The 25,929-nt window shown below is 44.1% G+C and overlaps 1 protein-coding gene across 1 annotated transcript in view; it reads left to right on the plus strand.

The window, feature by feature from the left end:
* Positions 1-25,929, plus strand: part of LOC144681562 (sodium-coupled neutral amino acid transporter 3-like) — a 142,812-nt gene that overhangs the window by 92,761 nt on the left and 24,122 nt on the right. Inside the window, exons 8-13 of the mRNA XM_078543245.1 lie at positions 5,264-5,346; positions 10,791-10,849; positions 13,751-13,918; positions 15,430-15,509; positions 17,139-17,239; positions 22,455-22,579. Of these exons, the coding sequence (XP_078399371.1) occupies positions 5,264-5,346; positions 10,791-10,849; positions 13,751-13,918; positions 15,430-15,509; positions 17,139-17,239; positions 22,455-22,579 (616 nt within the window). The remainder of the gene's footprint in view (positions 1-5,263; positions 5,347-10,790; positions 10,850-13,750; positions 13,919-15,429; positions 15,510-17,138; positions 17,240-22,454; positions 22,580-25,929) is intronic.

The raw sequence follows: 25,929 nt of genomic DNA on the forward strand, positions 1-25,929 counted from the left end.
AAAAACTAGTGGTAGGCCAGAGGATTGGGAATATTTTAGGAGCCAGCAGATGACAAAAAAGCTAATAAAGAGGGAGAAAATTGACTATGAAAGTAAATTGGCAAGAAATATAAAATCAAACAGCAAGAGCTTCTACAGATATATAAAAAGAAAGAGAGTAGCTAAAGTGAGTGTGGGACCCTTGGAGGATGCGACTGGAGAATTGATAATGGGGAACAGGGAAATGGCAGATAATTTAAACCAATATTTTGCCTCAGTCTTCATGGTGGAGGACACTATAAACATTCCAACGATATCAGTTAAGCAAGGAGCTAATGGGAGGAAAGATCTTGTAACAGTCTCTATCATGAGGGACAAAGTATTTGACAAAATAATGGGACTAAAGGCAGACAAGTGACCAGGACCTAATGGCCTACATCCAAGGATTTTAAAGGAAGTGGCTGCAGAGATAGTGGAGACATTGTTCGAAATATCCCAGAACTCACTGGATTCCAGGAGGATCCCAGTGGATTGGCAAATTGCTAATGTGACGTCCCTGTTCAAGAAGGGGGGGAGACAAAAAGCAGAAAATTATAGACTCGTCAGCCTAATATCTGTCGTTGGGAAAATACTAGAGACCATTATTAAGAAAGAAATAGCAAGACATTTAGAAAAGCTTAATGCAATCAAACAGAGTCAACATGGTTTTATGAAAGGGAAATCATGTTTGACAAATTTGCTAGAGTTCTTTGAGGATATTACAAGCAGAGTTGATAAAGGGGAACTGGTAGATGTAGTGTATTTGGATTTCCAGAAGGCATTCAATAAGGTGCTACATAAAAGATTATCGCACAAGATAGGAGCTCACGGTATTGGGGGTAATGTATTTGCATGGATTGAGGATTGGTTAACACACAGAAGACACAGAGTTGGGATTAATGAGTCTTTTTCAGGTTGGAAAGACGTTTAACTATTGGAGTGCCACAAGGATCAGTCCTAGGGCCTCAATTATTTACTATCTATATTAATGACTTGGAGGAGGGGGCAGAGTGTAATGTATCCAAATTTGCTGACGATACAAAAATGGGTTGGGGGGCATGTTGTGATGAGGACATAAGGAATCTGCAAGGGGATATAGATAGGTTGAGTGACTGGGCAGAAACTTGGCAGATGGAGTTTAATGTAGGAAAGTGTGAGGTCATGCACTTTGGTGGGAAAAATTGAAAGGCAGACTATTATTTAAATGAAGAGAGACTCCAAAAAAGCGCAGCACAGAGGGATCTAGGTGTTCTTGTGCATGAAACACAAAAAGTTAGCATGCAGGCGCGGCAAGTAATTAAGAAGGCAAATGGAATTTTGGCCTGTATTGCCAGGGAGTTAGAGTTTAAAAATAGGGAAGTCTTCAAAACCAACACCCTGTGTGAGGCTGCACCTGGAGTACTGTGTACAGTTCTGGTCCCCGTATTTAAGAGAGGATATACTGGCATTGGAGGCAGTTCAAAAGAGATTTACTAGGCTGATTGCTGGGATGAAGGGGTTGACTTATCAAGAATGGCTAAACAGGTTAGGCTTTATTCAATAGGGTTTAGAAGAATGAGGAGTGATCTTAATGAAACGTACAAGATTCTGAGGGGGCTTGACAGGTAGGCGTTGAGAAGCTGTTTCCACCAGTGGGGAAATCTCGAACTAGGGGACATAGGGCTGTATCTTCCGGTTGGCGAGTGGGGGGCAGGGCCCGCTGTCTGGCGTGTAAAATGACACAGGGTGATGATGGGTGGGTGTCCCGACGTCATCCCGCGTCGTTTACATTCTCAGGTCGACGGGCGTGCAGCCAACTCGGCTGCACAGCTGCCAACCTGTCAACGGCCTATTAAGGCCATTAAAAATGTAATTGAAATCATTAATGGAACTGCCCGTCCAACCTTAAGGTTGTCGGGCAGGCCGGGAGCCCTGGCGGGCTTCTGAAAAAACATGAAACCTCATCCACGAGCAGGATGAGGTTTCGTGAGGGATTTAGAAATTTCAGAATATTTTAAAATAAAAGTTATGGACATGTCCCAACTCATGTGACAGTGTCACATGAGGGGACATGGTAGCAAAATTTTTTTCTCACCTTTATTTAATGTTTCAAATCAGAGCCGATCCCCCTGAGGCAGCACTTAGCCTCAGGGCGATATGTGCGCTCTTCCACACGCATGTGTGAAAGAGTGCACTCCCGGAGCGCATAGTGCTTCCTGGCGGACATCACGCTGAGCGGGCCTTAATTGGCCCGCCCACATAAAATGGCGACACGCCCCCGACTGGGAGCGCTGATCGGGAACCTGCCCGCACCCACTCCGGCACATCCCCCCCGAAGGGGGGAAAATGTTGCCCATAGTTACAGAATAAGGAGGCGCTCATTTAAAACTGAAATGCGAAGGAACTTCTTCTGTGAGGATAGTGAATGTCTAGAATTCTCTACCTCAGAGAGTTGTGGAGGCTAGATTACTGAAAGTAAGAGGAGGTAGATAGATTTTTGAAATATCGGGGAGTTGAGTGTAATGAGGAGCTGGCGCAAAAGAGGAGTTGAGGCCTGGGGCAGATCAACCATGATCTTATTGAATGGCGGGGCAGGTTTGAGGGGCCGAATGGCCTACTCCTGCTCCTAGTTCTTATGTTCTTAATAGCTGTCTCACATCATCAACTGATCCTTGAATTAATTTGTGGCTTTTCAGTTCTGTTGTACTAGGTGACGCCCATGGCTCGGTGATAGTGCTCTTTGCCTCTGAGTCGGCAAATTATGGGTTCAAGCTCTACTCCAGGATTTGACCTCATAATCTAGGCCTACACCTCAATGTATCACTGAGAGAATGCTGCACTGTTGAAGGTGTCATCTTTTGGATGAGATGTTAAACCCAGGCTGCCTTCTCAAGTGGATATAACATATCCCTGGCACTTTTTGAGGAAGAGTAACGCAATGACCAAACTTATCTCACAAAAATATGTCAAAACAGATCACCTGGTCAATAATCTCATTGGTGTTTGTAGGAACTTGCTTTGTGTAAATTGTTTCCTACATTACAACAGTGGCTACACTTCAGAAGCACTTCATTGGCTGTAAAGCACTTTGGAATGTCCTGAGTTTATAAAGAGTGATCAAGTGCTGATCACTCTTCCACTGAAAATGGATAGAAAATGGAAACCAACCTTGGCCACACTGAACTAATTTATGAAGTGATCTGACGGTTATGAAGCAGATTTATGAGTCCAATTATCAAAAGAATGGGCGGAATTTAAACCAGCCCAACCATGGCGTGAAACATGGTAGTCGGGCCCATTTAATCATGGGAAAGGCTGTGCATCAGTCTGCTGGTGGTGCGAGAACCTACCACAATTAGTCAGAGACAGAAAGGGGCTGATGTGAGAAACTCGCCTGCTCCCAGCGATTTGTCAATTAGGCTCATTAATGAGCCAATTGTCACCAACTATCCCTTAACCACTGAAATTTAATGCAGATCAGGGATTAAGTGGGAGCCGCACAGCTTTCCCGTGCCCCCTGCAAAACATCCTGTCAGATTTGCTAGCGGCCTACCGGGGGTGGGACCCCTCATTGTCAGGCACTCTCTGCTCTTGCCCCCAATGCCTCTGCACCTCCGCCCCCTCGTAAACCCTTCCCTGAGACCCCCATCCCACCCTCGCTCGCCATCCAGTGGTGATCCATGGATCATTACCGGCAGCAGTCACTGCTCCCGGTGGCACTGCCTGCAATGGAGAGCTGCCGGCCTCTGATTGGCTGGCAGCTCTGTGCAGGTGGAACTTCTGTCCCTTAGGCCCTAAATCCCAGTGAATGCCTGACCTGCCCAGATCCGTGCCTCACAGAAGGCCTGTTTTGGGGTTAGTCCATTGAGGAGTGCAGAATGATTCCGTTTCTACAAGAGGTGAAGGTTGGCGCATTGTGCTGGTTCTCCAGTGCATACAATTGAAGAGCTGTAGAATACAACATTTGTTTTCCCCAATCCTTGCCACATGACTGCACAGAGAGGTACTTCACATTTATGTAATACTTTATCACATCTCTCCAAAATGTCTCAAAGCACCTCATGTAAAAGGAATCACTTTGAAGCAGAATGATTTCATCAATTTGTGATCAGCAGATTCCCACAAACATCAAGTGGCTAAATGACCAGTTAATGACCAGTCTATCTTTTGTTGGCTTTGCTTGAAGGAGAACTTCAACAAAAGATCGTCAACATGTTCCTGAAATATAGGAATAGACAGATAAGGTCTTGGTTTAACTTCTCATTTATCGCACTGAAGTGTCAGCCGAGTTGAAGCCCTAAGGATTGGGACTTGAACCAATGTACTTCTAACTCAGACAAACTGAGTCAAGAAGACAACTGGAAGGAGCTTTCATGGACAGAATGAAAATCACCAAATGAGTCACCCTGGGTTCACATAGCTCAAGAACTCCACTGTCAGAGGTCACTTGGCCACAAGGAATTTGGAGAAGAAACCTTTAGTGTGAATTGTTCAAGTTGCAATGAGTGCAGGGATATTAACTATATCACAAAATTTGCTGAATGCTTCAGCCAGATCATCAAACCATGGGAGAGACTTTCAGCAACTGGCTGCCTGTTTCTGGCCTGAAAAATGAGCGACCAGTATTTGAAAGTCTGGTGGCGACCTTGTGCACCCAGTAACCCACCTGAGTCATCTTTTTAGGCAGAACTTTAATAAGGCACCCAGCGCATGCGCTCAAAACAGGCAGGAGGCCATTTAGATATGTGAAGTGGGGTCCTATGCTTATTCTGGGACCCTGATTGCTATTTTCAAGGAGAAATGGGGGAGGCATATTCAAATGCCAGCCCCATTTCTCCAGGTGCTTTAAAGGAGGGAGGGTGGGAAACATATCAGTAAAAGGAAAGTTCGATATTCTTTAAAAGCTTAGTTTTTTCTATTCATTCTTGGGATGTGAACATTGCTGGCAGGACCAGCATCTATTGCCCACCCCTAATTGCACTGTCAAAGTTAAGATGAAGCTTATGTTTCCCCAAAATGGTTTCTGAGCTGATCGGTGTTTTGCTTCAGGCCCGAGCCCTGAAGAACGGTCACTATCCCAAAAGGCCTGCTCACTTTTCTCTTTACAAATTGTCCAAGCTGTGTAGTTTGCAGCATTCTTTGTTAAACTTTTAGATTCCCAGAACTCAGGTTTTTAAAAGAAATCTGCAGTTGACTCGTAGTTTGTGATGATTTCTCACATATGTATCTGTGCAAACTTTCATTTTAATTTTATCTCCTTTTTCAGCGAGTGGTACCTGAATGGAAACTACCTGGTGATCATAGCAACAGCCACGGTCGTTTTGCCTCTGGCGTTAATGAAGCAACTCGGTTAGTCACAGGAATCGAACCTTGTGTGTGTAATATTTCTGTGAAACAGTGTGACAAAATCCGCTTTCATTGTCATTGATTAATGCTTCACATTGAGATACCAGATAAGGGTAAAAATTCGAACAATTTTTCCACCAAAGATAATTATATTGTTTAGGGAATTAAACACCAATACAAGTGCAAAATACTGCGGATGCTGGAAATCTGAAGTAAAAACAGAACATGCTGAAAATACTCAGCAGGCTCAGATGAAAGGTCATCGACCTGAAACATTGTGCTGGATTTTCATGTCGGGCTTGGGAAATGCAAGTCGAAGCATTTCCTGAGTTCAGAAACCCGAGCCCATCGCCTCTGCCTATACCCACCATATTTTCGTCTCCTGGAGATTTGGACGGGCAAGATTTGGGATTTCCAGGTCCTGAGGCAGAGTTGGAGGAATGTGGGGGCCATGCTCCCTCCATGTCCCCATATCCCCCACATATTCTCCATAACCACCCTCCCAATATCAAATATGGGCAGACCTCATGATATCTTGAAAATGGGTGTTAAAAAAAAACTAACAAGCTAATAAAGCTGAGACATTCAAAGACACTTAATACTGAAAAAAACCTCTCCTCCATAAAACCCATTCAAAAAGGTTAATTCCCCTCACGTGGTCATTCTGTTGTAAAAACAAACACTTATCCACTTAAGCATCAAAGACAGATAATCCTTTAATAACATCTTAAAGAGGTGTCAGCTGTGGCTCAGTTCATAGCACCCTCACCTTTGAGTCAGAAGGTTGTGGGTTCATGTCCCACTCCTGGAAAAAAAAAAGTCAAGAACTGTGAATGTACTCGAAAGAGTTCCATCTTGTAATTAAAAAAAATAACATCTTAAAACTGCCAATCAAAATGTGCACACTGCTCCCTGCTGAGATAAGTGGTTCTGGACCTTTTGAAACTCAGCTAAACATTCATAATTGGCCCAGCTACCAAAACAAACCCTGGGAAATGTCAACAATGCAACCCATTGAGACTGAAACACCAGATGCCCTTTCTTTTAAGGTATAGATGATGTTCATTTCCATTTCAAAGCAGATTGCCTGTCAATCAGCGGAGTGTAGCAGGTGCTTAGATTTTTAAATTCCATGGCAGGGTCATTTTGTTCAAAGCTAAAGATCGCTAGTCATTTAAATCTCAGTCCGCCCAGCACATTTTTCTACAGCTTTGAATGCATTATGTCGCGTCCTCCATTGGGGAAAATTCCCTGGCCAGGATTTTCAGCTTGGCGTGCGGGCGCGCGCCCGACAGGGCTGAGCGTGAAATAGTGCACGATATTTTGGTTGGCAGGCACGTGCGAGAGCCGGCAGTGTGCCCACCGACAATCAAGAGGCCTATTAAGGCCCTGAAGCAGCGAATTAAGTAGAATTTCTCGCTGCCTGTCCAACCGGTCGAATAGGCCAGGCGGCCTTTGCATTTTTTTTGCAAAACCTCATCAGGGTTTCAGCAAATGTCTTCATTTAAACAAAAACCTGACGGGGAGAGAGAGGGAATCAATAAATGAATCCTAATTTTAAGTGGGGGCGGGATGAGATTTATAACAATAAATTAACAAAAAATTGTTTTAAACTCATTTTTAACATGTCCCTCTTCATGTTACTGAGCCACGTGTGGAGACATGTTTATATTATTTGTAAAGTCTTCATTTTTCACTTTAAAAATCTTCAGCTCCCTGAGGCAGCTCTGTGCCTTCAGGGAGCTTTCAGCAAGCGCAGACTTCAGCACTCACGCTCCTCCTGCCCCCGCCCCCATCCCGGCAGTGCTGAGGCTCTTAGCACACAATTCACGCTGGCTGCCTGTTAATTGGTCAGCCAGTGTGAAATCGCAGTCAGGGCAGACCGTTTTGCAGCCGCTCCCGGGCTCACCCACCGTGCCCACCCGACGAGGGGAACATCCTGCCCCCTGTTTGGCAAAATCTAACCTGGCAGAAAGGGAATCTTGGAAGGAGCCTCCCCGTAGACCACATTGGGCATCACCCACTAGTCAGCCCTAGAGCGATACTGGCTTGGTCTGGAGGGCTGTATGTTACCAGCCAAGTGCCGTTCTTGGGCAAAGAATAGTGCAAATATACATGAAGGTCTAAGCAGAACTGCCCCATTCTTTCTGACAAGTTAGCAAGTAAAAGTGGCAGAAGTGCATCCAGTGACATTGTGAACCCTGGGCACATTTCCCCCATGCATTTGGCTGAATATCTTGCCTCTGCTCCAAGCTGTTCTGGATAATGTGGTTCAGGGCCAACAGCAGTCACGTTGAAGCATTGACTGGTGGCATGTGATTGTGACAGTTGTGTACTTAAAATTATGATTCATTTATTGATTCTCCCTCTCCACCGTCAGGTTTTTGTTTAAATGAAGACATTTTCTGAAATAATAAAAATGTTCAAGAATTACACAGAATTGCATGTGAAGTAGAGCACAGAAATAGGCCATTTGGCTCAACTGGTCTACGCCAGCTTTTGTGCTCCTCCTGCCGTACTTCATCTTACCTACCAGCGTATTTAGATATTCACTTGCAGACATGATGGGCCAAATGGCTTCCTTCTGTGCTGTGGACATCTCTGAGTCTATGAGTCTATCCTTCTATTCTCCCTTAGGCACCTATTTGGTTTCCCCTTAAGTGCATCTGAGCCATTCACTTTGACCACTCCATGTGGTAGTAAGTTCCACATTCTAACTATTCTCTGGGTAAAGAAATACCTCCTGCATTCCCTTTGCAATTATTAGTAACTACATTTATGGTCGCTAGTTTTTGTCTCCCTCACAAGTGGAGAGTGCCTTCACTATGCCTACCTCATCAAACCCCTTCGGAATTTTAAAGGCCTCTATTAGGTCACCCCTCAGCCTTTTCTTTTCTAGAGGAAAGAGTCCAAGCCTGTTCAGTCTTTCCTGATAGTTATAACCACTCAGGAAAGGTAATCTAATTTGGAACGAATTAACTGATATCTAAGTAAATTATCAGATTCACTAACAGGTCGACAGCTGTAAACTGTGTGCAACATCACATCCTGGACCCACAACTGAAATATTGCAAATGAAATCATAAACCATTCAGCAATCTCTTGCAGACTGCAGGATTGCATAGGATATACGGCACAGAAACAGGCCATTCAGCCCAACTAATCCATGCCAGTGTTGATACTCCACTCGAGCTTCCTCCCATCTTTCCCCATCCGAATCTATCATCATAACCCTCTATTCCCTTCTCTCCCCGGCAAATCTGTGAGCCAGCGATGTGCACCCAGTGCAATGGAACATCAAATTGTTCTGCAACTGCCCACCCTGGCCCCCACCAGCCTAAACACACCCTGAGAACCCTTCTCGAAATGCGAGTGAAAGGGGACATTAGTAGCATTGGCTGCGAACTCCAAAGCACTTGCATCTAATTTGAAAAGAGGAATTCTTAGCCACAGGAGGTGTACTTGCATCACAATGAACAGTCTGACCTTTGTCTGTCAAACTGAATGCTCATTAATTATTGATGTACTGCAGAAATTTGAAAGATTGAATAAGGTTCAACTTAAATTCTTCGTAATGAGATGGACCAGAGAAATAGGTCACAGTGATTTTTCAATAATCCTCTCAGGGTTTTGGAGCCTTTTATTAAGTAATTTAAAAAAAAATCAAGTCCTGTTTTGTCATCTGGGTGTTGTTTCGAATGATTTTTAATCTGAATCCAATGAAGGGCAGTGCTTGTTCTGTCTTCCACTGCGTAGGTAATAGCAGGCAAAACTAACGTGAAAAAGAACATTTAATTAGTAGCTGCTGTGTTTGTAGAGATCTCCCATCACTCCCCCCCCACCCCCAACTACAAAATTGCATGTTAGTGCAACTGTCCTGTGCTTTGAAGATCTAATAATGAAACTTCTCACTTGAACTCCTTCATTCCCAGGAATTCAACATTGTGGAACCCCTCCCCTCCCTCAGTCTTCCATGCCGTCTATAGCCTACAGGGTTTTGAGCCCCGAGGGCTCCTGAATATGACTGCTTGATCTACCATGTCTTTCAATTTCCTCTACAACCTTGGTGGTGACCCGATCTCCACTAGTCCTCGGCCTTCAGCTTGGATAAAAGGAAACTGGATTGGCAAACGTCACAAAGCCTTCCCCATTCCCTCTTCCCCCCCAGTTTTCTTTGTGTTTCTGAGAAAGCAAGAGGCCTTAAGGACTGCTTTTAACATGACTGAGTGTGTGGGGCTTTCACAGCATACATGAAAGCTCCTTTTCACTCAAGAGTTCTGTTCTGATTGGACCCAGATCTGCTTACAGTTTTGAGGCTCCTACATGTTTCCTGTGGAAAGCCATAGAGGCTTGTTTTGTGGCTCGCTTCAGTCTCATGGCTGGAGAGGCAACAGTGCAAATCGAGCGGAAAATTCATCATTGTGAACTTGGTTTCACTGTCGCCCTCCTTCCCACTAAGAAAATGGTCTGGTTGAGAAACCAAAATCAGCCTCAGAATGTATTTTTTCCCTCACTGCTGAGGTTTGGTTCACTGTTTAAGTCGCGAGGAAAAAACTGGTGATTTGATGCACAAATAATCTCCCTCCTTTTGTCCAAGCTGAAGGATCAAGGAATAGAATCCTTGTGTTTAAATTCCCAGTAAAAAACTCAGCTCTTTGCAAATGCCTTAGCTGAAATGGTATTGTAAACATTAATCCAAAGTGCTTTATATAGTTATCAAAGGACTACAATAGATCCCTGGATTAATGTCATAATTCTTCATTCTAGTTGATTGTTGGTCTGCTATATTTCTCAAGTAGATTTTTTGTATGTCTTCAGTCACCATGACTTTTGTACTTTGTTCCTGAAACTGGATCAATCCCTAATGGGAATTATTTGCATTGCAACAAAACCTGTTTATTCTATGAAGAGGAGATATCTGCAGAGTGGCCAATGTCTCACAAACTTCCCTTGTTCCCAGCATTTACATTTTAAAACCACCAAGAGGTGGCACAATCTGTAGGACCTCCTTCTTCCTCCCCTTCCCCATCCTTCTCCCCCCCCTCCCTTCTCCTTGTTCCCCTCCTGCCCTCTATCCCAGACAGCAACAGTTCAACTAGTGAAGTGAACGCCCCATTTGTAGTGTAACTGGAATTCCACAGTTAATGTCTTATGCTATCATATGGGGAGGAGATTCACCATGAAATGGCTGCTCACAGGCAGTCTGTGGCCATCAGTTGCCAAGTGAAAAACATAGGACCAAGGGCACTGAGAAGGGCATTCAAATGCACAAAATATGGCCTTTCATATCTTTTCAGCTAATGTAACAATTCAGGTGAACAAAACTGCCCAACAGAACTCCACTATCTCACTTCCTGCATCCTAACAGGGCAAATCAGAGGGAATTCTACTGAATATTTTTGGTACACTCAGAAGAATAATGTTTTCTATGCATCTTTTAATTGTAGGCTACCTGGGATACACCAGCGGTTTCTCCCTGAGCTGCATGGTTTTCTTTCTAATTGTGGTAAGTATGCTAACATTAATAGCTTGGTAGATGGGAGTCAAAGTAGATGAGATATCCATCTATAGAGGATTCCCAATGTGATGGTCATGTATATGGCAGAATTTTATTCGACAAACAATGATAGCCCAACAACACACAAGTGATTGAATAATAGATTTGGAACAGGGTTAGGCTATTCTAATCCATAACTCAACTCCATTTTGTGCCTTTTATCCATATTTCATTGATACCTTTTACAAAAATCTATTGAACTCAGTATTAAAAACTTCAGCAGCCATTATAAGGCTAGTTATTTTTTTTAATTCATTTACGGGATGTGGGCGTCACTGACTAGGCCAGCATTTATTGCCCATCCCTAGTTGCCCTCGAGAAGATGGTGGTGAGCTGCCTTCTTGAACCGCTGAAGTCTCTGTGGTGTTAGGAAGGGAGTTGCAGGATTTTGACCCAGTAACAGTGAAGGAATAGTGATATATTGCCAAGTCAGAATGATGGGTGACTTGGAGGAGAACTTCCAATTGGCGGTGTTCCCATCTACCTGCTGCCCTTGCCCTTCTAGATGGTAGTGGTCGTGATTTTGGAAGATACTGTCTAAGGAGCCTTGGTGAGTTTCTGCAGTGCAACTTGTAGATGGTGCATATTGCTGCCACTGTGCATCAGTGGTGGAGGGAGTGAATATTTGTGGATGGGGCGCTAATCAAACAGGCTGCTTTGTCCTGGATGGTGTCGAGCTTCTGGAGTGCTGTTGGAGTTGCACTCATCCAGGCAAGTGGGGAGTATTCCATTACATTCCTGACTTGTGCCTTGTGGACAGGCCTTGGGGAGTCAAGAGGCGAGTTACTCACCGCAGGATTCCTAGCCTCTGACCTGCTCTTGTTCATCATTTTGTGTCAACTGTGGCTCAGTTGGTGGAACTCTTGCCTCTGGATCACAAGATTTCAGTTCCCACTCCAGAACATGAGCACAAAAATCATGGCTGACACTCATACTGAGAGAGTGCTGTCTTTCAGATGAGATAATAAACCAAGTCCCAAAGCCTGCTCAGGTAGATGTAAATATACCTTGGTACTGTTTCCAAGAAAAACAAGGGAATTATCCCTGGTGCCCTAGCCCAATATTTAACTCTCAATCACCATCACAAAAAATAATTTTACCTTGTCATTATCACATTGCTGTTTGTGGGAGTTTGCTGTGCACAAATTGGCTGCTGAGTTTCCTGCATTGCAACAGTGATTTCATTTCAAAAGCACTTCATTGGCTGTAAAGCCCGTTGAGCCCAGCTCAAAGGGTTGTGAATCTTTGGAATTCTCTACCCCAGAGGGTTGGGGATGCTCCATCGTTGAATACATTTATGGCTGGGATAGACAGATTTTTGGCCTCTTCAGACATCAAAGGATATGGGGAGCGGGCAGGAAAGTGGAGTTAAAGCCCAAGATTAGCCATGGTTGCACTGAATGATGGAGCAGGCTCATGGGGCATGTTGTCTACTGCTCCAATTTCTTGTGTTCTTGGTGGTTGTGAGAAGTATGGTAAGGCTGTTTTTTCACCATAGTAGGTGAAGGTGGTAAGAAAGTGGGGTACATCCTTTGGTGGGGGGGGTGCCCTGTGCATATTGGGAGCACCCCCTCCAAGATCGTATACCCCCTTTGTACCTCTCTGCCTGGCCTTCAAAACCCGGTCCCCTCTCTAGGGTGCCTGATCCCTCCCTGCCCAAAGAGCCTGGGACTTATCTGCCTCCAGTGTCTATGACACTTCATTGTGGGCCCCTTTGCAGTCCCAGCAGCGTACACTACTGTCTTCTGGTGCTGCTGAGAATCTGATCGGCCGACAGCTCCTAAGGGAGGGATTTCCTTCCACTGAAGGGAGAAAGTCCGACCCTCAGATTATTTAGATTGCCCGCAGCGTATTATTGCTGTGAGGTGGCCTTTTTTTTAAAGTTGGTTGGCTTGCAACTGACTATTCTTCCAGGAGGACAAGCAATCCCACCAACCCCCACACACCCCCCACCACCCCCTCCCCGCCATCCACCCACTGTAAAATTCATCCCTATAAGTCAGTCGAGGGGTTCTGCTGATGTTTCAATTTGCAAGAACGCAGGTCAAACAATTTGTACAAAGATTGCACGGAGAAGAGGAGGGGCAGAGATTACCTTGACTACCCAGGAGAAAACATTGGCTGGTTCAGAGCAAGTCTGCCTTTCATTTTCAGGTGCTGAATTGAACTCCGTGGTCAGATTCCAGCAGAAAGTTTCAATTCACGGGATCACGGAATCTCACAGTGCAGAAGAGGCCCTTCGGCCCATCGAGTCTGCACCAACACGTGAGAAACATCTGACCTACCTACCTAATCCCATTTACCAGCACTTGGCCCATAGCCTTGAATGTTATGACGTGCCAAGTGCTCATCCAGGTACTTTTTAAAGGATGTGAGGCAACCCACCTCCACCACCCTCCCAGGCAGCGCATTCCAGACCGTCATCACCCTCTGGGTAAAAACATTTTTCCTCACATCCCCCTTCAACCTCCTGCCCCTCACCTTGAACTTGTGTCCCCTCGTGACTGACACTTCAACTAAGGGGAACAGCTGCTCCCTATCCACCCTGCCCATGCCCCTCATAATCTTGTACACCTCGATCAGGTCGCCCCTCAGTCTTCTCTGCTCCAACGAAAACAACTCAAGTCTATCCAATTAATTAATTCCTGATAGGGTTGACATTGTTGTTTGAATTCTTCATGTGGTTGTGTCCCATTCTTCCCTCACTTGCTTTAGTGAGTTAATCAAACGAACAGATTTATTTTAATCAGGCTTTCTTAAAATGGTAGAAAATAACCCAACACAAGTCCTTGAAGTCTTTATATGTTAATATTGCCAATAGTAATTTTGATCTTTATTTGGATGTTTTAGGTGATCTACAAGAAGTTCCAGATTCCCTGTCCATTTACTAACATCCACGCAAACAGTTCCTTTCTGGGCAGCGTCAGTTACGAGAATACTACCAGCTGCAACAACAGCGACATTCACAAAGTCACTGAGGACCAATGCTCCCCACAGCTGTTTGCCATGAACTCTCAGGTAACATATCAGCAGGAACAATAAGGACAATACATTGAGACTGTGGGCTGAATTTTCGTCAAGACAGGTATTGTGAGTCGGGAAAATTGTTGACCCAGAAAACCCGCCCCCATTAACAGGCCCCTGCTCGCCATGTTTATGTTATGAGGAGGCAAGGCAGGATGGGGCCGGGTCCTGTTGCCTCCCGAGGCAGGCTCAAGGTGGCATCAGAGGTGGGCGGATGGCCATGCAGGCTGGCTAGAATGTCCACCTCTGTTTACTGGGATGTCGGCCCAGTCATAACAGTCAAGCCCTGAAGCCCTCACACCCACCCCATGGCCCCCCCACCACGTATCCTGCATAGCAACTCACACGCTATTCACCATGGACAGACCTCAGGAGCCATGTAATAGCAGTAGGAAGCTTTTGAAATGGACCTGAAAAAATCTTTTAACAATCCAAACAGAGCTGTTACTCAAACACACCATGCTGAAAAGAAATGAAAAAAAATTAAATCCCCTCAAGCAATCGTCTGTTGGAAAACAAACAAAGATCTATGTATAAACCACATCAAGGTCAGATAACCCTTAAATAACCTCTTAAAACTGTCAATCAAACTGTGTATATAACTGTCTGCTGAGTTAAGTGGTTCACCAGCCAAGCATTCATAATGGGTTCAGCTGTCAAAACAAATCATGACAGCTCCAGACAACTGGAGTCCATTAAAACTGAAAGAACAGATTTTTTAATCTCTATTTCAAAGCAAATGACCCAGCAATCAAAGAGTTCCAGGAACAAGTGGCTGGTTTCTTTCATCCCCCACTCGGGACTGAGGGTTCCCCTTGGTTCAGAACTCCTCTGAGAAGCCGTGAATCATGTCTCCTAATGGAAAGGGCCTGACTGAATCAAAACTGCATGGTGCTTTGAGCTGCCTATCCCCGCAATATAGCTGGCAAGGGCGGGTGCACGCTCCTGCACGAGCAAAAATTGCCAGAAATGGGAATGGGGGGGGGGCGGAAATCCCAAAATTGATTCCACCTGTCATTTTTAAGAGTCTCCCACCTCGGCCCGACTTGGTGAAAATCCAGGCCTGTGAATCTGTGGTACAGAGGATTGATGTGTAAAGCATTCCAGAACTTGTACTTTGAACATAGTTGAAGTCCTAGTTGAGAGGAACCCCTGGGTGGGATTCGCCGGCCCCGCCCACTGCCAGGATCGTCTGGTCCCACCGAACATGGACTTTTGGCTGGGCTGCTGAACCTCCCGCGGCGGGTCCGGCCATGGTGGTGCCGGAAAACCCCGGCCCCTGTTACTGAATAGGCCTTTTTTTAATACATACTGCAGGATCTCTCATGGTAATGTTCGCAGTAAGAATACAAATGTTTAATACAGTAATGGCAGTGAATGATGATCTCCCCAATTGAGAAAGAGTAACTAAGCTGGAGCCAGTGGATTGGGCTCTGATGTTGCAGGTATTTATATCCCTCCTTCATTGTTCTAAATAAATTCAATGTTCTGTCTCTCATTCGCAGACTGCGTACACCATTCCTATCTTGGCCTTTGCCTTTGTCTGTCACCCAGAGGTACTACCTATCTACACAGAGCTGAAAAAGTATGTATAAGTGAGGTTTTTGATTGGGCAAATGGATCTGTTTGCTTGGGGGTTGAGCAACCATGCAGCATTGATGCATTTTGAGTTCTGAAGTCATTGTAACTTTAACGATCCAGCTTTGTTTCCATGGTCTGTGACATTGGGTGGCTTCAGTGAGATGTGAGATGGTGCTTCTCGGGTATAACAAACTCCAACCGCATTTGATGAGTAAAGCAGGTTTTGCAGGCAGAGAGAGATTGGGGCCAGGCGTTTCCCACTGTGTGCTTGTCGACAAATGAGTTCCCACTCCAATAAAATAAATGGAGAGGACATCACAGGCGAGTGGAAGACCTTGGCTAGGATTGTCGCGAGAAGTGAGCCTTCCCTGCAGTTGGGTCTACTACAATCAGAAAGGGGAGGTGGGGCTTAGTGGTATTGTCACTGGACGAGTACTCCAGAGACACAGGGTAATGCTCAGGGGACTGGCAGATGGTGAAACTTGAATTCAATAAAAATCCGGAATTAAAAGTCTGATGATGACCACAAAACCATTGCTGATTGTCATAAAAGCCCATGTGGTTCAATAATGTCCTTTAGGGAAGGAAATCTGCTGTCCCTAACTGCTCCGGCCTACATGTGACTCCAGACCCACAGCAATGTGGTTGGCTCTTAACTGTCCTCTAAACAAGGGCAGTAAACCCTGGCCTAGCCAGCGGCACCCACACCCCATGAACGAATGAAAAAAAAGTCGGTCGCATGAAGATCTTTAGTGCACAAGGAGCATAAAGAAGGTGCCCAGCAGACAGGAAGCAGGAGGGAGGGAAGGCTCTGAACCATGAAGAACAGGAGCCAAGAATTAGGGAGCAAAAGAGAGAGAGAAAGAGACAAAAGCTCTGTTTTTTCCAGGAATCCCGGAAATAAAAGGAAGGCATTTTTTCCTAAGCTTTTGGAGAAGAGGGAGAACGTAGAGAAAGAAGGCTCTTTTTATAACCGATTTTGAAGAGTGAAAATCAAATTAATTACCCTTTTTCAAAGGAGATGGAAGAGAGGACAAGATAAATATTATGGGCCTGAATCTGACTCTGTGTAAGTGAATAGGTTTTGGGTGAATTAAAATTACGCCACATGTCACATTTCAGGATTTGTTGATTTTTCCATCGAAAGGAATTGGAAGTCAAGTGAGACAATTCACAAGTGGAGCGACATGGCATGTTCTTTATTTTGTATCAATACACAAGGATAAGTTGTACTGTTTGCATTAAGTGAGATTGGTCCTAACTTGTTTTGCATGTTCACCTTATTCTGAGTTCTAGTAGTTTACCTGTTTGTATCAAATATGTCACCAAGTGATGGCTCATTCCACCTCTGAAGAGACGAAAGGCACAACTATTCATTTAGATTCACCATGGGGATTTTTTTGTCCCATCTCTGGCCTATCTACTTCCAAGTGGTACATAAGCCAGTGTGAATCAACTCTCAGAAAAAATAAAATGCTGAGGCACTTACTACGGAACATAAGAAGGTATCTCTGGCAGACCTGCACGCTTAAATTCAGTGTCTTATGAAGTGTCAGGTGGTGTTTTCTTCTTTAATGACAATTCCAGGTGCTTGTGGGTGATTTATGTCTGAAACGAACAACTTGTATTTCAGCCCAAACAAGAAAAAAATGCAGCACGTGTCGAACATCTCGATCATGGTCATGTATGTCATGTACTTTCTCGCAGCGCTCTTTGGATACTTGACGTTTTATGGTGAGTTCAAAGAACGCACATATCTTTTGTCTCATTTCATTCTCGTGTACAGAGGTAGAGACAAGGGGTGGCATTTTACGTGCCCCGCCAGGCGTGTTTGGGGCCATTGTCACGACTCACTGGCAATAGCGCGCTGTAATATCACTGTTCCCTGAGCTGCGAAAAATGTGAAAAAGCTTGTCCAAATCACCAGATTGTCCCAATTCTACCAAATTGTTTAATTTAGATTAACAGAATACGAGCATCAGGTTTGTAAACTTACTAAGTAAATAACTTTTTTATATTCAATTTTAATATTTTTAATTGTAAAAATCATGTTGCATGGTACATTTAATCAAACAGACCAAAGCCCATGTCGTCATCAGACTCTTCAGATTAATGAACAAATTGTCTTTAACTACTGGCAAAAGAAAGAAATATGAACTGCTAATTTCTAACTCAATAACTTAAACTCTACCCCTTCTTAAACCCCTATACACAAACACACACGCACACACACACAAGACACACAAAACATGGATTTTAAGGGTGAGATAAAACAGTTCAATAGCACCAATCCGGAGTGCAGGATTAGATGGGTTGATTTTGATTGATGTCTTCCAAATTCCTTGCAGTCTGCTGTTGACGACACAAGGTGGTCTCCCAGCTCTTTCAGCCTGTGGTTGAAAAACTTGCTTTTCAATGTCTCTAGTGGTGATTTTTTTTCCCCTTTTCCTCTTGACAGGGGTTTTCAGAGAAAGCAGGTTACAGAGATGTGAGGGGTAGCCAGCTAGCTAATATGGCAGAATTGCTGGAATCTTAGAAACACTAGGAGAGAGAGGTTTCAGGCCTTCGCTCTTTGCAGGCTAGGAGCTGTTCTCTCCGCACTGTTACCACACAAAAACATAACCCTGGTCACCTGGTCAGGAGCCAATTAAAATGCTGTCATCAGGCAGTTCCCCTAGTCCAGGAGTCCTTTCCGCACCATCCCTTTCCTCCATGACACACTATGTTCCAGGATAGCAACATTGTAGATATTCCTCATCCTGCTCAGTGAACATGTCCTTCAACTGCAGCCATAGTAGTTGTTAAAGCCATAGTCCAATTTTAAAGTCACAGTCCAAGAAAAATAAAAAATAGGTCCTTTCTACCACCTCACCACCTTCCCAACCACCCTCTGAGCTCACCCCCATAATACTGGGGGGGAGGGGTGGGGACTGCCAAAATTGTCAGCCTGCCCACCTGTTTAAATAGATAACCAAGGATCAATTAGGCTTGTTACCAAGCCATTTGAACCTGATAATATGTTACCCATGCCATGAAATGTTTGGCGTGGACAGTTGGAAGGGAGTGGGCAACCCAATTTTTAAAATAATCTCTTCAAAGGTCGGCGGGGTGGTGGGGGGTGTTCTATCTTCAGGGCTGCCCTTTGCTGACTGGGTGGTGACCCCTCTAAGATAGAACCCCCCATTTCTTCCTACCTGCTCACAGCCTTTAACCAGCCCCACCCTGCCCCCTACCCCCTATCCCCTGTCCTGCTCAAACCCTCCCTGCCCAAGACCCAGACTTACCTGCTTGTGGGGATCCATGGGACTTCCTCCTCCTCTTGAAGCCCCAGCAGTGCCCACTAATGTGTCCTTGGTGTGCTGCCGGGATGGATGGAACTGCCATCAGATTGCCAATTGGGTTAGCTGGCAGCGCCCAAGGGCGGTCAGCCTTTGTTTACCCTGCCCGCAGCATGTCATGGCAACAGGGCATGCTGGCACAGAGTGGGATGGCTCTACACCAGCTTTGCTCCTGATGGGTTGGGGGGGGGTGGGGAGCTGTTTGCCAACCCCCCCCTCCCCCCCACCGGCCATTAATATTCAGCCAATGACTGTTAAAGTGATCCAATTAGCATTGAGAGTTATTGCAGCTTCCCTCCATCATTTTTTTCCTGTTTTCCCAAACTTGGGCTCCTTGGTCTCGTTTGATAACTCATCAATTTGCTATTCTTGTTGCACCTTTAAACCATTTTTGATCTCTGTAAATCTTTGCTGTTTGCTATTGATCTTCACGCATTTTAGCACTCAATAATCGGAATTATGCCAGCTCTTCTGTTCTGCAATTTATGTAATTATATATCCCCCGTTGTGTATGCACATTTGCTATTTCCAAAGTCACCTTAAATTTTGCAAGATTAAATATAATTTGATATTCATCAGCCCAGTGGCCACGGTTCTGTAGACTTTAGGTTATATCCCTCACCTGAAAATTTCCCACAAATTGTGTGGACTCACAAGTTGCCTGTTTTAGTTCTCCCTTTATCCCACAATCATTTTGGCTTAACACCTACTTTATGAACTATATGCAGACGGTCTCCAGGACACTTAGAATAGCTCACCAGAGGTGTGATATTTAGTCAGAGGGAGTGAGATAGATAACAGCAGTTTTTTTGTTCCACAAGTGCACTAGAGCCACTGTACAGTACTTGGCTATTCATTCCAACAGCCAGGCTATACTGGCACAGGATGGTGGGAGATGAGGAAAGTAGCAACTAGGTGAGAATTTTTACACTCTAGCTATGTAGTCCCAGCACATTTTGGCAACCAAACCAGTGGCTAAAATGAGGCATGCAAGATGATGTCTTCTGCCAAAAGGAAAGTGTCTGCTTTTTGGCAGTGCCAGGAGTTCTTAGAACTTACTTCAGCAGCGATGAGACAGGTGATGAAATTTGAGGTCAGAGACAATATAGGTCTGAGCATTTGACAAGGTCAGAGGTAGGCTTGTCACCTCATGCATTGACATGTCTTACTTCCGTGACAATCCCAGGGCACTTGTCTCCTGCACTCAGCTCAGTTGTATCTGAGATCCCGATACAACTTCCTTTCTCTTCTCATTTCAACTTAGTGGGGTCCATTCCCAAGAAGTGTGGTTGTGTCCCATACTCATGGACTCAGCTGACCTACAGCCATATTCTGTCTCTTGATCATGGTGCACCTCAGTTAACTTTGAGCCCCAGGATGGCTGATTATCTTTTCAACTCATCACTTTTGAATACCCAAGGAATTCTCCCAGTCCCTTTCCCATTCTTGCCTGAGTTGGGTTCCAATCCTAGGATAGTAGTGTCGTGCACTCATTCGCTTCCACTGGGTTTAACCACACGGCTGTCTGTTAAATACACTAACTCATTCCATTATATCACCCACTAAGTTACTGTTGCATGGAGATGCCCACTAATCGGATTGGCCAACAGCTCCCATTTGCTGATTTTTGATAGCGCTTCCCTTGACCACCAAACAAACCAGCAAATGGAAACAAGGCATTTTGTCTCAAAAAAAAAAGGTGGTACAGAAAATCAGATGATTGGTCTTCCCTGTGGGTCAGTTTAAGAGTCGTATTGACTGTAGCTGTGAAGATTTTCACTATCCAGACCATCCTGCCCTCAGCTGCTGGAGAATTCAGGGGTTAAGGAGAAAGCTTGGGGCTAGTTTTGAGTTGGTGTTGAAATTGTATCACTTATTAAGTGAATTTCTTCACTTTGGCAGGAAGAATAGAAAAGCAGCATACTATTTAAATGGAGAAAGATTGCAGAACTCGGTGATAGAAAGGGATCTAGGTGTCCTGTTACACGAATGACGTGAAGTTAGTATGCAGATTTGGCAAGTGATTAGGGCGGCAAATGGAATGTTGGTGTTTATTGCAAGGGGAATGTAGGGAAGTTTTACCACAGTTGTACAGGGTCTTGGTGAGACCACATCTGGAATACTGTATGCAGTTTTGGTCTCCTTATTTTAAAAAAATACAATTGTTTTAGAAGCAGTTCAGAGAAGGTTCACTGGACATATTCCTGGGTTGAAGGGGTTGTTTTACGAAGAAAGGCTAAATAGGTTAGGCCTATACCCTTTGGAGTTTAGAAGAATGAGAGATGATCTTATTGAAACATATTACGATCCTGAAGAAACTAAGTAGGGTGGATGTTTCCTCTTGTGGGGGAGACTAAAACCAGGGGACATAGTTTAAAAATAAAAGGACTCCCTTTTAAAATGGAGATGAGGAGAAACTTTTCTCTCTCAAAGGGTCGTTGATGTGTGGAATTCTCTTCCTCAGAAAGTAGTGGAGGTTGGGCCTTTGAATTTATTTAAGGCAGAGTAAGACAGATTGTTGTTAGGCAAGGGAGTCAAGGGTTATGGGGGAGTCAGACAGGAAAGTGGAGCTGAGACCACAACCAGATCAGCCACGATCTTATTGAATGGCGGAGCAGGCTCGAAAGTCCAAATGGCCTACTCCTGCTCATGTGTTCCTATTATTTTAAGTTGGTGCCAAAGCTGATTTTACAAACATCTGTCATTTTTTAAATACTTGATTCGTACAGGTAGTTGACACAGTGCCAGCTGTGGCTCAGTTGGGAGCTCTCTCACCTCTGGATCAGGGTCCCACTTCAGGCATTTGGCACCTAAACCAGGCTGACACTCCCAGTGCAGTATTGAGGAGTGCTACTCTTTTTTTTAAGGTGCTGTTCTTCAGATGAGATGTTACACCCGAGGCCCTGACCCCCCTCAGAGGTGGACGAAAAAAAAACCCATGGGTTATTTCAAAGAAGAGCAGTGTTACTCTCCATGGCACCCTGGCCAACACAACATTTAACCCTCAACCAATATCACTCAAATAGTTCTGAACAAGAGTCATACTCAACTCAAAACATTAACTCTGTTTCTCTCGCCACTGATGCTGCCAGACCTGCTGAGTATTTCCAGAATTTTCTGTTTTTATTTCAGATTTTCAGCATTTGCAGTATTTTGCTTTTGTTTAGATAGATTATCTGTCTGTGGGGCCTTGTTGTGAACAAATTGGCTGCTGCATTTCTTACATTTCAAAAGCATTTCATTGGCTATAAAGCACTTTGGGATGTCCTGAGATTGTGAAAGGCACTATATAAATGTAAGTTTTCTTTTCCCTGTAATTGTATGCAAATATTGATTATATGGACTACATGTGACTCCAGACCCACAGCAATATGTCCCCTGAAATGTTCAGTTCAAGGACAACTAGGGATGGGCAACAAATGCTGGCTCTGCTAGCGATGCTCACATCTCATGAAAGAATAAAGAAAAAATATATATGCTTTATTAAGCCCATTGAGCCTACTCAGCAATGATGCCTATTTCCATTGACATGCTGTTCATTGCAATCATAGACCCATTTTTCTATTCCTGTCACAGAACACCAGATCTGATGCTCTGTTTCTTCATTACAGGCAGAGTTGAGCCAGAGCTGCTGCATACATACAGTAAGCTTGACCCTTTCGATACACTGATTCTGTGCGTCCGTGTAGCTGTGCTGATTGCTGTAACCCTCACTGTGCCTATTGTGCTCTTCCCGGTAAGTGCAAGGATCTGAATGTGGTTCAGAACAGGTTTATTTTACATTACTAGAACAGGGGATCAGAAAACTTGCAGCTTTATTGAACAGGAGCTTCTATTAGCTGATGGTCCACACTATAAAATCTCTGGTCTCGGTACTGAATGCTACTACTTTCACCCTCTCTCTCTCTCTCTCTCTGTCTTTGTTATTTCCTTTTATAATGTTTCTTTTTCTTGTGGTAGGAAGGACATGGAGAAACGATATAAAATAAAGGGTACAACTCTGAAGGGGGTGGATGAGCAGAGGGACGGGTGGGATGAGGTTTCACGAGGGTTTTAAAATGTTAACATATTCTTGAAATAAAAGTTATGGACATATCCCAGCTCATGTGACAGTGTCACATGAGGGGACATGTCAGTAAAATTTTTTCTATTCTTTAATCTGTTTTTCATATTTGAGCCGATCCCCGAGGCAGCACTTAGCCTCAGGGAGACCTGTGCGCTCTTACACGCGCATGTGCAAAAGTGCACACTCCCGGCTCAGGGAATCCACCCCCCCCCGCCCGCACAGGGAGCGCATAGCGCTTCCGGGCGCAAGTCACACTGAGTGGGCCTTAATTGGCTCGCTCACGTAAAATGGAGTTGGGGGTGCCGATCAAGAACCCGCCCGCTCCCACATAACCATCCCTCCCCACCCCCAACAGGGGGAAGATCCTGCCCCTGGGCTTTCTTAAAAGGGGCATGGAGTACAAGAGCAAGGAGGTTATTTTGAACTTGTATAAGAAATGACTTTGGCCTCAGTTGGAGTATTGTGTCCAGTTCTGGGCAACACACTTTATGAAGGATGTGAAGGCATTGGAGAGAATGCAGAAACGATTCACAAGAGTGGTTCCTGGGATGAGGAACTTCAGTTATGAAGATAGATTGGAGAAGTTAGGATAGTTTTTCTTGGAAAAATAAAGCTGAGAGGAGATTTGATAGAGGTATTCAAAATCATGAGGGGTCTGGACAGAGTAGATAGGGAGGAACTATTCCCACTCATGAAAGGACCAAGAGCGACAGATTTAAAGTAATTGACAAAAGTAGCGAAAGTGATATGAGAAAAAGCTTTTTCACACGGCGAGTGGCTAAGACCTGTAATGCACTGCCTGAGGGTGTGGTCGAGGCACGTTCAATCAAATCATTGAAAAGGAAATCAGGCTGTTATTTGAAAAGGAAGAATGTTCAGGGTTACGGGGAGAGGGTGGGAGAATGGCACTATGTGAATTGCTCATTCGGAGAGCTGGTGCTGACACGATGGGCCGAATGGCCACCTTCTGCGCCATAACAATTCTGTGATTTTTCATGTTCTCCACTTTATTTCCCACTTGAAAGTTTCTCTTTCGATCCTTTTTCTTCTCTCTTTAAGGTTAACAGTTTCCCTTTTTCAACCTTTTTTACTGCACAGAGTCCAAATGCCAGGGCTCATGTACCACAGCAAAGTAATAACATTCTTTTTAGATCTCTGAACATCAAAAGGAAATAAAATGCTGACAGAAGAAAATAATCCTAATTGATGGATTACTGGAATTTTCAACTTTTGATGTATAAAAATATTAAAATAGTTTTATACCAAAAAAAAAATCACTATTGACAACTCTTCACTAAGGGTAATGATAATCCCTGGCATTATTCCTCCTTCAAGACTCCTCTTAAACCCTATCTTCTTTGATCAAGGATTTGGCCATTGGCCCTAAAATCACCTTATGTAACTTGCTGTCAAATGTTGCTCCCGTCAAGTGCCTTGGGAAGTTTTATTAAGCTAAAGTTGCTATATAAATACAAGTTATTTTTGTTGGTGTGTAGCTTATTGCAAAGATATTGTAATTTACTCTGGGAACATATCCCATTGAGGACCAATTAGCGTTAGTGAATAGCAAAGCTAGACAATACCATATAAGGGTAGAAATTATTGCCGGTGATATTATCAGATAATTATTAAGTGCACTTGGACCAAATTCCTCATTCTGCATTTTTCTAATAGAGAGATTAGAAAAATGACCATCAAAGCCGCCAGCTCATGAGTAAAAACTCACTTGTGTCCTTCAGGGAAGGGAACTGTTACCATCTCTGTCCAGAATGGCCTACACACGACTGCCTGTGTTGCCTTTTGGTAACTTCTGATGTGGCCTAGCAAGTATAAACAATCACTATGAACAGTTTAAGAAGAAGGGCCACCATCAATTCTCTTTCTCTGTCTACGTACAGAATAGAAGCCAAATGGTAGGAACCACAAACCACAGGCAACTGGAGATGAGCAGGAAATGTGACATTGCCAGGATCACCTAAATCCCCGAGAACAATTTTTTTTTAAACTAACCTGTTTTATTTGAAATGTATTGCCAACGGTAACTTCTACTGTAGTTTGTCATAGGTAAATGCTTAAGCCACAGGTTAGCAAGGTCATAAAAAAAAGTAAACCAAGCACGAGGCTTTATTTCTGGAGGGCGGGAACTGAAAAGTAGGGAAGTTCTGCTAAATCTGTATCGCACCTTGGTTAGACCACACTTAGCTCTGGTCAACACGTAATAAAAAAGTTGCAGAGGCACTGGAGAGAGGGTGCAAAGATTTACAAGGATGACACCAGAAATGCATATCAGGAAAGGATTGAGAGGCTCGGTCCCTTTTCTCTTGAAAAAGAAGGCTGAGGGGTGACCTGATAGAGGCCTTCAAAATTTTGAAAGGTTTTGATGGATACAGGGAGAATGTTTCTTCTTGTGGGGAAGAACATAACTCGAGGTCACCAATATAAGATAGTCACCAAGAAATCCAATGGGGAATTCAGAAGAAACCTCTTTACCCAGAGAGTGCTGAGTGATGGTAGAAGATGGGAGGAAGCTCGGGTGGAGCATAAAAATCGGCATGGACTGGTTGGGCCGAATGGCCTGTTTCTGTGCTGTATATTCTATGTAAGTGAACTAGTTACACAAATGTGAAGCAATAAGGTTGCATTAACTGGTCAAAACAACCTGAGGAGGGCTTCACATTAATAAGTGCAATGGTGCAGCTTTATAGCCCTGCACCAAGGATTGCTGGTGTGTGTGTGTATATTTGAACTTATAGAGAATGAGAAAAGAGCAGAGAGAGGACAATGAACTCATGTTTAAGGGTCTTAATCTTATATTGTACAAGTGATCCCAACATCAAGTGTTGAGAAAATCAATAACGATGCACCAGATTCTTGCAGAGATCAATCTTTCTGCTTTTTCCAGGGAAAACCAGACTTGGCCCAAGGCCAATGCAAATACCACCTCTCAACGCATTGTAGTCAGGGATTCAAGTTTGACCTTAGTCTTGTAGGGTTAATCTTCAGGATTGGGAATGAGGTTG

The sequence above is a fragment of the Cetorhinus maximus genome, chromosome 6, assembly GCF_964194155.1.
Source record: "Cetorhinus maximus chromosome 6, sCetMax3.hap1.1, whole genome shotgun sequence".
Taxonomy (NCBI): Eukaryota; Metazoa; Chordata; class Chondrichthyes; order Lamniformes; family Cetorhinidae; genus Cetorhinus; species Cetorhinus maximus.